Source organism: Salvia hispanica, chromosome 5 (genome assembly GCF_023119035.1).
Source record: "Salvia hispanica cultivar TCC Black 2014 chromosome 5, UniMelb_Shisp_WGS_1.0, whole genome shotgun sequence".
NCBI lineage: Eukaryota > Viridiplantae > Streptophyta > Magnoliopsida > Lamiales > Lamiaceae > Salvia > Salvia hispanica.
In genome coordinates, this window is record NC_062969.1 from 14,122,504 (window position 1) to 14,139,674 (window position 17,171).

General features: G+C 38.9%; 3 protein-coding genes across 3 annotated transcripts; 2 read left to right on the forward strand and 1 right to left on the reverse strand.

Annotated features, from left to right (window-relative positions):
• Positions 1-2,916: 2,916 nt before the first annotated feature.
• On the forward strand, positions 2,917-7,252 carry LOC125190517 (thioredoxin-like 2, chloroplastic). Its single transcript, XM_048087840.1, has 4 exons — positions 2,917-3,456; positions 5,787-5,969; positions 6,273-6,437; positions 6,887-7,252. Exons 1-4 carry the CDS (start codon positions 3,220-3,222, stop codon positions 7,022-7,024), a joined length of 723 nt encoding a protein of 240 aa, XP_047943797.1. The 5' UTR covers positions 2,917-3,219; the 3' UTR covers positions 7,025-7,252.
• Positions 7,253-7,940: 688 nt separating this feature from the next.
• On the forward strand, positions 7,941-8,504 carry LOC125189478 (PRA1 family protein F3-like). The gene has a single exon (XM_048086750.1). The coding sequence runs from the start codon at positions 7,941-7,943 to the stop codon at positions 8,502-8,504; it is 564 nt and encodes a 187-aa protein (XP_047942707.1).
• Positions 8,505-10,189: 1,685 nt separating this feature from the next.
• Positions 10,190-12,125, reverse strand: LOC125187846 (tetraspanin-2-like). The gene is made up of 2 exons (XM_048084494.1): positions 11,505-12,125; positions 10,190-10,677 (listed from the first exon to the last, which is right to left on the reverse strand). The coding sequence occupies exons 1-2, from the start codon at positions 11,985-11,987 to the stop codon at positions 10,366-10,368; spliced, it is 795 nt and encodes a 264-aa protein (XP_047940451.1). The 5' UTR covers positions 11,988-12,125; the 3' UTR covers positions 10,190-10,365.
• Positions 12,126-17,171: the final 5,046 nt, after the last annotated feature.

Below are 17,171 nucleotides of genomic sequence, written 5' to 3' on the forward strand. Positions count from 1 at the left end.
ATCAACTCAGGATTTGAAACGGAATTTTTCATAGTCGTCTTAAAACCAAGTGATATATACATGCAATGCTCTAAAACACGAACAGATGTGCAATAATAAACACCCGATAACTCAACAGTCGCATTTTTGAAACCTTTGAACAATTTAAACAAACTCATGCTTTGCTCCCAACATGCATGCGATAGATATAAATCAGGAACAAGATAAGTCCTAAAAAAATTAATCAAATAATCTATATGCTCCAAAGTAGAGTTCACACAATCATATGTGGATTTCCATCTAGTAGCCACATCAATTGTAAAATTTGTGTACCTGATCTTCTTTTGATGACAATATTTCTTCCAAGCCTTACCAATGTGAGGCTTCCAATGGATCAAATTTACGGCAGTTCTAATAGGATCAACATGTTTTTGCCACAAAGAAAGAGCATCTTGTACACATAAATTTAAAATATGACAAATGCATCTTTGATGAAAGTACTTACCATTTATAACCGGGGCACAAGCCGCAATTAAGTCGGCAATACTTGCAGTGTTAGCGGTTGCATTATCAAAACCAACAGAAAAGACCTTATTGCACAATCTATATTCATTCAAAACTTGAATAATTAAAGCAGCAATTGCGGGTGCGGTGTGTGGCGTAGAAAATTGTCTAAAACCAATCAAACGCTTGTGCAACGTCCAACTATTGTCCAAAAAATGACATGTAATGCCCATATAAGAATTTCTTTGAAAAGCATCAGTCCACACATCAGAGCAAATGTTTACTTTGTGACCCAAGGTGGACAAAAAACGTGTTACTTCTTTTTGCTTCTCAAAAAATTGTCTGTTGTTAGATCTTTGATGTGAAGTTGCGGGTATTCTTTTAGCACCGACATTAAAAGCGGTTTGCATAGTAACTTCATATTTTTTGTCATCAAAAAAATTGAAAGGCAAATGCTTCATTGCAACCCATCTAACCATAGCATCTTGAGCGACTTTATGATCATATTTAAAAAGAGGCGTACCTGTTGTTTCAGACGCACCGGACGGGAAGTTTAGTTGGGTTTGGGATTTGGCGGTCCCATATTCGATCGGATGCTTTGCCTTTAAATGACGATGGAGGGTACCATAGCCCCCACCGGCAAAAAATGGGTAGGATTTATCGCAATAGTTGCAATATGCAACAAATTCACTGGTCTCTTGTTGAGTGGTTGCATCTAGTACCGGAACTTTTTTATAATATTTAACAAAAATATCCGATTTCAAGGCCTTCTTATTAGTCTTACCCCGCTCGGTTTGAGTTTCAGGAGGAGGAACCGCGTCATCATTTTCACCAACTTGTCCGGCGCTCGTCGGAGGATATTGTGCAGATCCTCCACCATTACCGTCGTCGTCGTCGGATGATAAATTCACGTTGCCATAAGAGTGATAAGACTCGTAACCTTCGCCGCCGCTCATGTTGCTAAGTACCATGGCAGCCCTATGATCTTCTTCGGCCTACAAATATTATATATAAAGTTATAAACGGTATAAATAATGTATAGTACCAAAAACAAGAATTTGTAAAATTAATATTCGAACAACTTACTTGCAAACGCATAGTGGTTTGTCGGGAAACCTCATCCATTACCTCACGACGACTAGGGCGCCTTGATTTCCGACGACCACTTTGATCTTGGTCTTGGGCAATTCCCTTGCCCCGATCACCACCACGACGAGATGAAGACATTTTTTGCAAATTGAAAAATAAAGAGAGAGTATAACAAGAGTAGTGAGGGATGATTATGATAGACAATTGAAGTAAATTATAAGAACAATTTGCACAAATATAGTAAACAACTTGAGCAATTAGAGAGAATGGAGATAGAGATGAGAGAAATTGTGAGATTGAGAAGAGAAATTCTTGTTAACACAAGAATGAAGTAAGTAGAAATGAAGGGGAGAGGGGGTATTTATAGGAGAAAAAATCAGATTTAATAAATAAATAAAAAATTGAATTTCGAAAATTTGAAACCGGCCGGTTTACCGCCTGAACCGCCGGTTTCTGATCGGTTTCCGACAAAACCGGCGGTTTGGTCGCCAGTTTCTGACACGAAACCGCCGGTTTCTGCCCGTTCTGCCACCCTACGCCTGACCGGCTGAAAAAGCTGCCGGAACCGGCGGTTTCTAGCCGGTTTCCGACCAAACCGCCGGTTTGGTCGCCGGTTTCTGACAGAAACCGCCAGTTTCCTGCCCGTTCTGCCACCCTACGCCTGCAACCCTACGCTGCCACCACCTGCCGCCTGAAAAAGCCTGCCGGAACCGGCGAACTGCCGGTTTCGACCCGCCGGTTACGGTTCTTCAATTCTCGAGAACCTGAACCGACCCGTCGGAACCGCCGAACCTTATCCGGTTCCAAACCGTCGTCGCGGTTCCGGTTCACGGTTCCGAACCGCCGGAGACAGTTCCGGGCCGGTTCAGCCGGGCCGGTTCGGTTTGGTGACCTCTACTAGTGGGAGAGGGAGACCAAGAGAGAGAATAAGAAGAAAAGAGATGAGAGGTTAATAATTAAAAATATAAATTAAAATGGTTAATTTTGGTCAAAATCGGCTAAACACCTGTTTGACCATTACTTTTAACGGTTCTGTCAATTTAGGATTGATTTCGGTCCGAGTTCATTTGTGAGAGACCAAATAATCAAAAGGATAATGTTTAGGACCAAATTGATAAAACGACCATATGTTTAGGACCATATTTGACCTTTATTCCAAAAAAATGACTCAACTTAGTTGGGACATCCCAAAGAAGAATACAACTCAACTTAGTTGCGCTTTCAAAAATAATATGATACTCAGGATTTTATAATTGCATTTAAAGTTCATGTTTAAACATTTAAGATTGCACAAAACAAATTAGGAGCAGATAACAGTCAATTTCATCACCTTCATCATCCTGTATTCTCGTTCACACATTTTTATCATCACATTTCTTTTAGCTCCCCGCGTCTGCAATTTCATACCCACACACACACCGGGTAACCGTGTGAGTCACCCACAAACATCTAAGCCCTCTTCCCTTCCGTTTTTTTGCTTTGTTTCCATTGATGTTACACCTTCCCCTTCCTCCCTCTTTCTCTCCATTTTTTGTATATATTGGGACTGTTTAATATGGTGAAAGGAATCAATTTTGAAGCAAATCAATCATAAAAACCACACACTCTCCAGGGTTTTTGGGAAGAAAACGAATTCTTTCTCGTGAAATGGCTGATGCAGTCAATTTATGTTGCAATTCTCAACGATTTTCTTATTCATTCTTAACTTCACTCTCTTCCTCTTTGAATTCTTGTCACCGGGCTCTTCCCCCAAATCAAACACGTTTGCAGAAAAGTTCAGTTTCTGTTTCTGTTTCTGTTTCTGTTTCTGTTTCTGATTTCTGCTCTGTTAGTGGTGGGGTTCCGATTGCCTTCAAACGCCGCAGGCAATTCGGGAAGTTTAAGGTAAAGATACCGACTTTGTGAAATTGATAAAATGTGATTGTGAATTTGTATTTGCTGTAATATCAGTTTTGGTGCTTTTTAAAGTTGTTGCACGAGCTGAGTTTGAGACTGGGTGGAAGAAAGAACTGGAGTGATGTTTGGTTTCAATTGGTTGCTTCATGTGAGGGGTTTTCATGAACTAATTGTGGAAAACTCTTGGGACTTATCCTGCATCAAGATCATCTAGATATGAGACTAGTTATTAATTGAGTAATTGAAGGATTGAGTAATATGCTTTATTATTTGATTCATCTTATTGTTCCTAATGTCCGCCATATTTTACTGTGAAACTTCAGTGAAGTTAGGTAAAGTTCTTCATGTCTTAGCAATACTCTGTGATGCCTTTGTAGGCAGAGAACCATAGTTAACTACACAGTCCATTTTGATTATCTGATCTGGAAAAGAAAGTATGATGGTCAAAATGGTATTCTGGCAAGTAAAGTACTAACAGCTAACTACGCAATATGGCTTGCATGCATAGAGTACCTTGGCATATTTCATAACACTCTAATGTTGTCAATAATGTCGTCCTAGCCTGTTAATTAGAGTTATTAAAGGAGGAGGGACACTTCAGTGCTCTAATGGCCTTTTCGATAAGCTTCACATTCCATATGCAAAACTCTAAGATTGGTGTATAACTTATAGCTACAGAACTTTTAAGACTTGGATTGCCCAATTTGTTGCTGAATATTTACTAGTTATTTAGGGTGCTTAATTCGCAATGCCATTTCTATCATAAAGTAAATAAGTTTTGCTTTGTGTAAGCTTTTAAATAATTTAGCATGCCAATCTTTTCTTATTTTGTGACCAGTGTACACATTGCCATATAAAAAAGTAGGAATCTTTGCAATTTTGTAACTCTATTTTTGTTTATAAGGTTCTTCTAAATAAGATAAAAACATATAAATCTGATTTTCCAACTGCGTACCTGACCTATCTTTCTAAAACAATGGATAGGTTCTAGATTAAATTTTGTAGGTTATAAAAAAGTTAGTCTGTATTGTGAATCCTCGGATGGTTGAGGTGCAGTCTCGCTCTGTCCTTTTGCTTTGAGAAATTGTGCATTGTGAAATGAAATCAGAAAATAGAGATTTATTGTTTGACCTGTGTAAATCATGCAACATACCAAGAAGTCCTCATCTAGACCTTTTATTAACTGATATATTTTGCATTTTCAGCATGTTCAACTGCTTCATGAAGTTCTGATAGATGGTCTGCTTGATGTTAGTTGATAGCGCCTTTATTATGTGTGCAAGATTGTATAATATGTAAGGATAGATCTTATGGAAATAGAGAGTGTAAACGCTAAAACCTATAATCAGTTTTTTCCACACACTCAAGATGAAAACATTAAAAGGTACGTATGCTTTAAATGAAAGGTCTTCTTTCTTCTGTCCTCCAGAATACCTATTTTACTGGTTGTTATAACTTCTAATAATGTTTCTTAGGAGTTATATTTATACATTGAATTAGGCAGGGATTGATTGGATTAGACGAGTTTTCTCTCCACTTAGTTACTGTCTAGATAAAAGTGAAAAATTGTTTATACTATCCTTGTAGACTGCCAAAGCTGTATTTAACTTATGGCTGAGTTATTATTACTCTACTAGTGGTGTTTAATGACTAGGAGTATCAGTAGTGTTTAGTTTGTTTCACTTGTTATAATATGCTTCATATTTTCCTGGAGTGGGGCAGTCAACTTATTCATTATTCATGTGTTATCATTCATGCTGCCTATGCTAATTTTAGAGAGCTTATAGAAAGTTATCAAAGTGTTTTGGATAATTGAGCTTATTAGTTAGAGAGAGAGAGTTGTGAGTTAGACAACCAGAATCCGAGTTAGAGTGAGAAATGGAAGAGAGATGAAATTAGAAGTGTATATATTGAAAATAACAAACCATAGTAGAGCTTGTTTTTTGTAAAAATGTTGTATCATGAAAAAATAAGGTAGGATTGAGGAATTTAATATTTGGGGAGCTTATAAGTTGTTGGACCTTATTTTTACAGCTTATAAGCTGTTGAGGAGGTTATTTTGCCAAAAACTTTTCAAGAGCTTGTAAGTTTATAAGTTCAGCCAGTCACCGTAAGCCATTTCAATCTGGTATAGACACAACTTGTTTCAAAAATATTTGAGTCCTTCAGATTTGGTAAACAATCACTCTTCCATAAAGACACAACTTGTTTCAAAAAAAAAATTGATACTCCACATGTTTTATGTGGTTATCTTGGATGTTTGTAATTTCTTCCATAAGTTATTACTAGTATCTAATTTGCTGGCTATATGAAAACAGGTATGTGCAACCGTTACCGAAACTGAGCCACCCAAATGGTGGGAAAGAAGTGCTGGACCGAACATGATTGATATTCACTCCACACAAGAATTTTTAACTGCCTTGAGTGAGGCTGGAGAAAGGCTGGTTATAGTTGAGTTCTATGGTACATGGTGTGCTTCTTGTAAAGCATTATTCCCTAAGGTATTTTTCCCCAGGATTTTATACTAACTATATGCTCTATCGTTACCGTAGAAATAGGCTCCTGAAAGGTTAATGGCATGGGAGTAGACAACATCTTGAACTATGTGCACATAGATTTTACTATCAATTACCATTCTCACTTATTGTTCAACTTCCTAACCTGCTGTGCTATCTTAAACTGAGTTAATCTATAATAGTTTCCGGCTAATTCTGTACCACAGTAAAGTACAATGTTATTCATTTTGAATGCTCAGTAAGTCTATAAATCAATATAAGTTGAATTAAAGTGTTTCCTGTTATCAGCTTTGCAGAACGGCACAGGAGCATCCAGAGATCTTGTTCTTGAAAGTCAATTTTGATGAGAACAAGCCCATGTGCAAGAGTTTGAATGTCAAGGTTCTTCCATATTTCCACTTCTACCGTGGAGCAGATGGACAGCTCGAATCCTTCTCTTGTTCCCTTGCAAAAGTAAGCGAACTTAACACACTTGCATTTTATGTTCTCTCGCTTTCTCAATTGATTTGCTTTAAAATTGTTGAAGAGATCGAAGCATTCACGTTAAGGGTAACTAATCTCCGTTCATACTTGGGACGAATTTGCATTTGTATAACTTTGAGACCATCTGATTGGGGCAATGCTTATTGCTTTGCTTCAATTTCTGTACCACTTGGGAATTGTAAGGACAGTCTGAAATAGGGATCTTTGAGCTATTGTTGTTAATAATAAAGGTTTCAAAAAATTTACTGGCTGGCACATCCTCTAAGTTAGTCTTAAATCACTTCACAATATGTGTCTTCTTCATTACCTCTTCATATACTGGGGTAAAATTGAAAAAAAGAAACCACATGAGGTTTATTCTCTGAACCAGATGATGTTGATGTTGAAATGTTGAGTGCATTTACAAAATCTTCTTGCAGTTTCAGAAGATTAAAGATGCCATATCACTGCATAACACGGATCGTTGCAGCATTGGCCCTCCTAGAGGTATCGGAGACCTAAACCTCGAAGGCCTCACTTCTTCAAAAGAGAAGCTATCAGAGTCACCTGCAACTTAAAAATAATTGTTTTATAACAGCCTTTCTTGCAACTCTGCCCCTCTGGAACAACTGCACTTCCCCTGCCGGCAGTTTATAACAGCATTTGTATGTTATGCTATTGGTTCATTGTAGTTGGTAAATTTTATGTATTGTCTATAATAGCAATATTTTTACTGAAGCAAAACTGAGAAATATGTCTCCCAACTTTCTGAGATATCAATTACTGCTCTTGCCTTGTAGCATTAAGCCCTTAGTATCATTTTACATTTATTTTTGGTTTTTAAAAACAATCTTGCTCAACAAGTAGATGTGAATTTTTTTTGGAATAATTCCTAAATATATCATTTTTCGGAAACCATGTCTTCAAATTTTCGTTTGATACATTTGGATTTCTTAAACTTTGTATAATTATATTTACGTTCTATACATGTTAATAATCGGACTCAAATTGAACATGATGAATAGGAATGAAACCTCAGGGATCTATGTATTTAGGCCAGCCCATTTGAATTACATCTTTACCATCAAAATTCCACTCCAACGTTTGAATGGATATTATAATATTTTACTTTAGTTTGTAATGTGATGAAACAATTATCTTAAAATAGAGTAATTGATAAAATTGACGGGTCGAAAATATTTTGGAATAGAATGCATACAATCAATAAAATTTACGGTATAATAATAAATTTTGAATGATATGAATGATGTAATGAGATTACTAAAGATTGAGATAACAAATTAGTACTATTGTCCAAAATATATACATATTCAAGAATGAATAAAAGTGGAAAATTATATAGTGATTTTGATTTGAAGTGATGACGAAAATGAAATTGTAAAATTAAAATTTATTAATGAATAAACAGTAATTTTGATAAATAAATGTAAAGATTGTTTAATCTTTGATCCACACATTCACATCTCTCCCAACATGAGCACCGTATACGGCACAATCTCGACGGCCACACCGCCAGCGCCGGACTCGGCGTTCTACTCCCGCGCGGGGCAGCGGATCCGATCCGGAATCGGAACGCGGCGATCGTGGCGCGTGATGATCACCTCCCTCTCCCCGCCAGAGAGCGTGGGCTCGGCGGTGCAGCGCCTGGTGACGAACGCGGGGTATTTCCACGTGAACTACGCGATCGTGGTGCTGCTGACGCTGCTGGTGAGCCTCCTGTGGCACCCGGGCGCGCTCATCGTGTTCATCGCCACCATGTTCGCGTGGATGTTCCTGTATTTCCTGCGCGACACGCCCCTCGTCGTGTGGGGCTACGGGGTGGAGGAGCGCCTCGTGCTCGTCGTGCTGTCCGTTTCCACCGTCGCCCTGCTGTTCCTCACCAAGGCTACGGTCTTCCTTGGGGGGATCGCGGCTGGGTTTGTGGCGGTGCTCGCGCATTCCGTGTTTAGGAGGACCAACGATTTGGGTTTGGATGAAGGCGGAGAGGGATCGGTGCGGTTGAAGGAGACGGCGTCGGCCAATTATTCTGTTTTATAGATTCTATTTCAATTTTACTCTAATTTTACCATACATGATACATTCATTCATTCTTCCTCATTACATACAATTTTGAGACTGCTATCCATATTTTTTGTCATCTCATCAATACAGATTAGTTCCCACTATAATTTTTTATGATCTGATTTGTGTATGCTCTATTTGCATGTTTTCTTTATCAACTATGTAAATTGCTACTCAGTCATTAATTGTTAATTACACTTAATTAAAGCATTCTAAAACTTATGTATCAAACAGAAACACCGTTAATTAAACCATGCAACGTATATGCTCTTCCTCATAATTTGCAATCCAATTCAGTAAGTAGTAAGCTTTAAGGTTAAATACTCTGCATGCACATGTTTGTTAGTTTGTATGTTTCACATTTTAACTTTGTATTATGTTTTATATTTTATCCTAGTATTTGTTTTATTTTTATTGTAATTTCATTGAGAGTAACATAGCCTATTTAAAAAATGTGATACTCATTTGATCACTTCCATAAAAAGTAATCATAACTTTTATTTTCTAAACGTTTAAAAAAATAATCATATTCCATTTATGAACACTATCAAACAACATATTACAATCATAATACTAGTATATATTAGTAGTAACTTATTTGCACGTTCTATTGCCAATATTTTTTACTGATGTATATTACAACTAATTAATGTGGGTCAGTTCTTAATTTACGACATCTTTATAAAAAGAAATACTCATCACCTATATTTCTCAAAACTCATATCACTCTTATGTCGAACTGTTATTTGTGGACAAAAAGAATATATATTAATTTTTGTGGTTAAACTACAAAAAACTTATCTTTTAAGTTTTAAGGAAACAAAAATTGAGACGCAATGCATTAGAAAGTTTTAAAAAACAAGAACAATTTATGGCACAAAAGAAAGCATGATCAACTAACTTAATCTTTTGTTTTGTAGGACGCTTCCATTTGCATTCTCTAATTTTAGTTAAACACCAAAAATCAGCATCCTTAATTGTAATAAAAAAATGTCTCCTTCGGTTTTTTTTTTTTTTTTGTTGTTGTAGTGTTACCATATAGGAGTATTAAAGCAAAAGTATATATTTACAAATTACAAGTACTCCATTAATTAATTACAGTACTCATTTTGTTTTTGATTGTTCAATTGATTTTGATTCTTTGGTTAAATAAGAGGGGTTTGATGAATAATTGATCGATCGAATCTCTGATATGCGTTTTTGGCGCCATTGTTTTTTTAAAGTATATTGTGTTAATTAAATTTCTATTATTTCAAATCTATAATTTCCAAGAACGTTAGAGTTCATAAAGCATCCAAGAACGTTAGAAATATAATTTGATTTTATTTAAAATATCATGATCTGTTAAATAATAACAATGCGCGACGAGATTAGGGTGCATTTTTCTTTTAAAAAAAAGGTAGCGAGTCAAATTGGGATTTTCCTACATCGAAAATGAAGGAAACATAGTGCACTTTAAGTGTGCTAAATAACTGGTGAGTTTACCCTACCAAATGGAGCCTGGAGGTATGTCTACTAGAAGACTACGATGTGCATAGGTAATGAAATTAATTCCTGGTTCAAAGATTCAAAATATTGGTTACGTGTTGGGCATAGCATTCCAGAATGTTGTGAAAAAGGTGGCAAATCATTCAAATGACTAAAACTAAAAGATTCCCACATCGAAAAAGCTAGAAGTAGATAAGATAAAGAGCTGAGACAGAATCTCTAGCTTGAGTCTTTTTGAAATGATAACTAAAAGGAGGAAAGATGGATATTGCATGTGGTGTGGTGGAACCTAGCTAGCTCCCTTTATTCTTTGATACAAACTATTGTAGTGCAGTAGATATGATCAAATTCAAACCCAACCCTGTTTGTATCTGCGGAAGAGCTGTTCGGTTTGAGCATTCCTGTATGCGCTGCAAGCGATGAGGTACACCCAAATTAGGAGCACTAGTGTGATTATCAGAATTATGTTTGCTTTCCTCCATTCCTCTCTTAGGTTTCCCAGCACACCAGCCTTACATGAATCGCAATTGTAGCATAGCTGGCTTGGATCGTTGCTCCACAACCCGCAGTCGGACCCTCCTCCCATGTTCGACTCCCCCAACCATGTCGTTGGGTTCGAGTATTGCAACCCACACATCAATGGAGGCTTGCAGCATCCTGACTGCAGTAAATTCAAAATCAATGTCAATTTTGGCTTTCAAATTAGATCTATTAGTTTGGAACCATTATCAAATTTTATACTAAATTTTAATTGAGTGTATGAATCTTAATTATAGCTAGGCTGGACATTTAGCTGGATTAAACTAAGGAATAAGGATTAATTATAGGTAGGCTGGATATTCCATTTATTTCTGATCAAATTTGGGTACTGTTGAGAGTTGTTTTTTCTCTCTATCTAATTTTTTAGAATATTCACATTTTATTTATAAATATTGCTTCAGAATATATTACTTTAAATACTTCATCAATTTATTTATAGTACATCCTACCATATAAATTAAAATTACCATGTAGTTCAACTCATAAACACCTTCACAATATTCTTACACATATTTCCATACTAGACTATTTTTTTTTGGACCGAATGAGAATATTTAAACATAAAATTACATATAGTGCTCTCACGGTAGTTGATTCGTAATTCTTTCAGCGCCATCACAAGATGGTTAGGTCATTTATTGTTTAGCAAAAACTTATTTTCTCTCTTCCTTTTTTACCTTTTTCTTTTTTCAAGTTAATTTTTTCTCTGCTTAACCTAAACACTCATTTTCTTTAATCTTCCTACCCAAAAAATGTCTCAATTAAGATTTGACGTCTAGACTCTAGAGTTGTAATCATCACATGTTCAGAGTTCCACTTATATATAAATCCAATAAAAGGAGACAGAGTTTGGATTTTCTAAGAATATAGTTAAAAAAGACAATAATGTCTATCAAATTTGCTCTGAATGCTTAAATAAGAAAAACAAAGAATGAAGAGGATAAGAACCTGAATTGGAGAAAGATGAGCAGCAAAGAAATGAGGAGCAGAGACAAACTTGTGAGCCAGCTTAGGACAAATCTGAGAAGCAGCCAAACACGCCCTTATCTTCCCCCAACTACCAACGCCCGTAACATGATCCCTCAGCCACGACGAGAACCCCTCCAGCCTGTACTCCTTGAACCCGGCCCCACCCGCCGGGCGCGTGACGACGAAGGCGAGGACGAGGATGACGAGGAGCACGACGATGAGGATGAACATGGCGACGAGGTAGACGGCTAGGAGGCCCTCCTTCTTCCAGTAGGCGCCCACGAATCCTGCGGCGGAGACGATAAGGAAGGCGAAGCCGAGGAAGACGAGCGGCCAACGGAGCCAGAGGAGGCACTCGTTGTCCGCGCGCGACGCCAGCCAGACGCCCGCGGCGATGATGGGGAAGGAGCACATCATCGCCACGAAGTTCAGGATTGCCGTGATGCTATTGCTAACAGCCATGATTGCGTCTGGATATGCTTTGGGAAAGGGAAATGGAAATGGAAATAGAAATAGAGGTATCCTCTGAGTGATAACAGAATATTTGCAGTTACACTCATTTCTAGTACTACTACTACTACTTTTATTACTCGGAAACAAGGGACATAATTCAACTTCATATCATCTTATTTCCATTCATACTCCCAATATATACTACTACTATCTATACACCAGTATTAAACAAACTCTCTTTTATTTTATTCTCTCCATTTAATTTATAAAACAATTTTGTGCAAAATAGCTGTAAACAAAGGATCGGTAGATTTGGGTTATTCCCATTCACTGTAATTTTAACGGAGGCATTACAAGAATATATAGACTATACAATATCCACATATGGTAAACCTAATTTACAATAATTACCCCTCTATTCTAGGTAGAATATTTTCTCATATATTCTTCTGATTTTATGCGATATCTTCTAACACTCCCTCTCAAGCTATGTAACGGGATTGCCGATACTTAGCTTGCACAATACTTCTTGAAAAGACTTCGAGTTCACTGCCTTTGTCAATATATCAGCCAGTTGCTCTTCGGATTTGACATACGACATCTCTACCACCTTTGCCTCGATATTCTCTTTTATGAAGTGTCGATCCACTTCCACATGCTTCGTCCTGTCATGTTGCACCGGATTTTCTGAGATACTAATGGATGCCTTATTGTCACAGAACAGTCTGCACGGTTGAGTCGACCGAAGTCCTAGTTCTGTCATCACTCTCCTTAACCACAGTATCTCTGTCAGTCCACTTTTAATTCCCCTGAATTCTCCTTCTGCACTCGAGAAGGCTACTACCTTCTGTTTCTTGCTTCTCCACGTCACAAGATTTCCTCCTACAAAAGTGAAGTACCCGGCAGTTGACTTTCTGTCGTTCGGGTTGCCTGCCCAGTCTGCATCGGTGAACCCGTGTATCTCCATGTGTCCGTGTTTCTCGAACATCAGCCCATGTTCCGTGGTTCCTTTCAAGTATCGAACAATCCTTAGAACCGCTTCCCAATGTTCCTCCTGTGGTGCATGCATGAATTGGCTTACTACTCCGACTGAGTAAGCGATATCTGGTCTTGTATGAGAAAGGTAGATAAGCTTCCCAACTAGCCTCTGATATCTCCCCTTGTCTGTCTGTTCTGCACCTTCCTTCATCTGCAATCCATGGTTCTGAATCATCGGAGTATCTGCTGGCTTACAATCAAGCATCCCAATCTCTGCCAATAAATCCAGTATATACTTCCTTTGATTTATAAAGATTCCCTTCCTTGATCTAAGTACCTCTATCCCCAAGAAGTATTTAAGGAGACCTAGGTCCTTCATTTCAAACTCCTGAAAAAGGTTCTTCCTCAATTTAGCTATCTCCCTCTCATCATCTCCAGTAATGATCATGTCATCTACATAAATAATCAGACAGGTGATCTTACCATTCTTCTTCTTCAGAAATAAAGTGTGGTCTGAATTACTTTGCTTGTAATCATACTTCTTCATAACTTCAGTAAATCTTCCAAACCATGCTCTCGGAGACTGCTTTAATCCGTATAGAGTCTTCTGGAGTCGGCAGACTTTCCCTGTTCCAAATTCGTCAGTGAACCTGGGTGGAGGTTCCATGTATACTGGCTTTGGTAATTCTCCATGTAAAAAGGCATTAGTGACATCAAACTGGTGTAGTGGCCAATCTTTGTTCGTTGCGACTGAAAATAACACTCTCACGATATTGATTTTGGCCACGGGTGAGAAAGTCTCGGCGTAATCAACTCCATATGTTTGAGTATACCCCTTTGCTACTAGCCGTGCTTTATATCGTTCAACTGTACCATCTGGCCTTCGCTTGATTGTGAATACCCATCTATACCCAACTGTCTTTACTCCTTCTGGCAATTTTCCTTTCACCCATGTATTGTTCTTTATAAGTGCCTTCATCTCAGTAAGCATGGCTTCTCTCCATTTTTTATGTCCCATTGCTTCCTCGGCTGACTGTGGAATTTCCTCTTCCTCGTACAGTGCAGCCTCAAATGCCCGTGCCATTTTAGTTAGATTCCCTTGTACAAAATTTGCTACACCATAGCGGCTTTTCTTTCCAATCTTCTCAGGAGAGTATCGTTTTGGAGGGATCCCCCTTGTTGTTCGGTAAGGAAGTATGTATCTCCCAGTGTCTCCATCAACCGTATTGTCTTCTACAGCGGGTTCTGTATCAACAGGATCAGTAGAAACCGAATTCTGAACAGGTTCAGGAATTACCTCGGATATCGTCGGAGGAGGATCAGGGTTTGGATGAGATGACTCTGGTGGTGAGACTTGCTCGGCGACAGTGTCTGCCACTGGTTCTGTTAGATCCTCAATCGAGGAGCTTGGCACTGGCACAACCCAACTTAGGCAGTCTATAGTACTACCTGGATTACTCTCCCCCTGACTACTAAGGTGGGTATGGTAGAAAAGTTCTGTTTCCAAAAAATTGCAGTTCACGGTCGTGGTGATTTTTTTGGTTTGAGGGTCAAAGCACCGATATCCCTTCTGGTTTACCCCGTACCCCACGAACACACATTTAGTAGCACACGGTGAAAGTTTGGTTCTCTCATGTTTGGGAATGTGAATGTAGACGGTACAACCAAATACTCTGGGTTGAAGGTTCAAATGTTCAGGGATGTTGGCTTGTTTGGACAATATATCAAGAGGAGTTTTCATGTTAAGGGTCTTGGTGGGGAGGCGATTGATGAGGTAGATAGATGCGGCGACAGCTTCTGGCCAAAAATGTTTGGGAACCTTTGATTCGATCATGAGAGCCCGGGTCATTTCTAAAATAGTTCTATTTTTTCTCTCAGCTACCCCATTCTGTTCTGGTGTATAAGCACATGATGTTTGATGGATTATGCCGTTATCTCTACAAAACTGGTTCATGGTACTGTTAACAAACTCTCTCCCATTATCTGACCTAAGGGTTTTGATAGTGGTATGAAATTGTGTTTGGATAAGTTTAAAGAAAGCAGCGAATATATCATATACTTCAGATTTTTGTTTCAAGAAATAAATCCACGTCATTCTAGTGCAATCATCGATAAAAATCACAAAATATCGAAAACCGTTCCCCCCAACAATAGGTGCAGGCCCCCATACATCAGAATGTACCAAAGAAAACATAGATTTCATACGAGTGTTTGTAGGTTTAAACGACTGTCTGTGGCTCTTGGCCAAAACACAAGTTTCACAAGAAAAATCAAACGGAATAGAAAGGTTCGGATAAAGCAATTTAAAATAACCAGGGGAAGGGTGTCCTAGTCTTCGGTGCCAAAGCCAAGTTTCCTGTTTCGTGGATCCGTGAGCCAGCATTGCACTGCCATGTTGAGCTATCTCATCCACGTAATAGAGTCCAGCCTTCTCAGTGCCACTCCCAAGTATCCTCCTCGTCTGAATATCCTGTAAAATACAAAAGTTGGGATGCATTAGGAGGGTGCAATTCAATTCCTTAGTCACATGACTAATAGACATCAGCCTTTGAGATAAAGTAGGGACATATAGGCAATTTGTAAGTCGAAGAGTAGGAGATATCTGAATTGTGCCCGCCCCAACAACAGTAATCAATTCCCCATTGGCTGTTCTTATATATGTTTTCGTCACCTCGCTAAAATCACTAAAATCATCTCTATCGGGTGTCATGGTATCAGTTGCCCCACAGTCAAAAACCCAACCCTTCGAATTATTATCAGATATATTTTGGACATGAAATGCAGCGGAAATTAAGGGTGCAAACTGATTTTTAGACACAAAATTTGGGTAAGTTTGGGATAATCTGGGAGTGTCGGGTCCAATTTTAGATATAAAACAATCTGGGGACCGAAATTTAAAGAGGTGGGGTCTTTTTTTATATTTCGAATTCTCAGGGGGTTTAATATCAGAATAACAAAAACTTGAATTAGGGTTTGGTTATAAACTAAACCCTTTACCTCCTCTCCCTCCGGCGCCGCCTACTGATTCTGTCCGTTCAGCCAAATTTTCGGCGCCTCGCACGCTGCCACCGGTCGGTTGACCATCCGATCGGACTCCGGTTCCTTGCCCAGTAGTTTCCCCATCATTCTTCCGTAAACTCCCTTCACTGCCTACCCCGACGGCCAATTTCGCCTGGGCCGGCGTCGATCTCGCCCTTTGTCGTTCCTCCCACCATTCTGGGTAGCCCAATCGCTTGAAGCATGTCTCCCATGTGTGTTTCTGCTTTCCACAGTGGGAGCACCAAAGTTTGGAGGTGTCCGGTCGATTTCCCGAACGGCCGGTAGCGGCGGGGCGTGGTGGTGGCGGGCCGGAGCGGTTTGACGGGCGTTAACTTCGGTTATTCCGGGTGCTCCTCCGGTCGGTGGAGAGGATGCCGGTGTCATGATGTTAAGTCGAGCCGCCTCCTTCTTCACCATTCCGTAGGCGGCCTCAACTGATGGGGTCGGCTCTTCCTTCAGTATCTCTCTTCGGATTGAATCATACTCCTGATTTAAACCCGTCAGAAACTTGATCAACCGTTTCTCACTTGAATGTACTCTGAATTGGTCAATTCCTTTGTCACAGCAACTGATTGGTTGTTTTTGGCATTGATCGATGTTGATCCAAAGTCCATGGATCTTTCGGTAGTAGGTTTCTAGGTCTAGACTGCCCTGTTTAATGTATATTGCTTGTTCTTCCATGTTGTAGATGAGGTATCTGTTGGAACTACCGCAGCGGAAGACACGGAAACCAAACAAGTCCTGGAATGGATCTATTTAGGTGATTATGCATTCGACTCCAATTTCATGCAATAAACATAGATCTATAGATATAACATCAAATAAACACATAATCATGCATATTCGATGTAGATTCAATTGTTACCTCGTAATCCATCATTGGATTGACGTTGCTAGCTGCACCACCCGAAGATCCTTGGTTTATCGACCACGAATCTTCCGTACTATTCCCTCGTCCTTGATTCTCCATCCGTGTGGGCGGATCTTAGAAAACCAATTAAATAACTTTGAATGAATCTAGGGAAACTCAATACTAACACAAAATTGTCTAGATCTAATCCTATGAATTAGGACAGATCAAGAACAATAATCAAAACCCTAATTCTCCCACTACTATGGCTCGAAAATCGAGACCAAGAGGAAGAGGAAGGAGGCGCCGATTTCTAGGCACTAGGG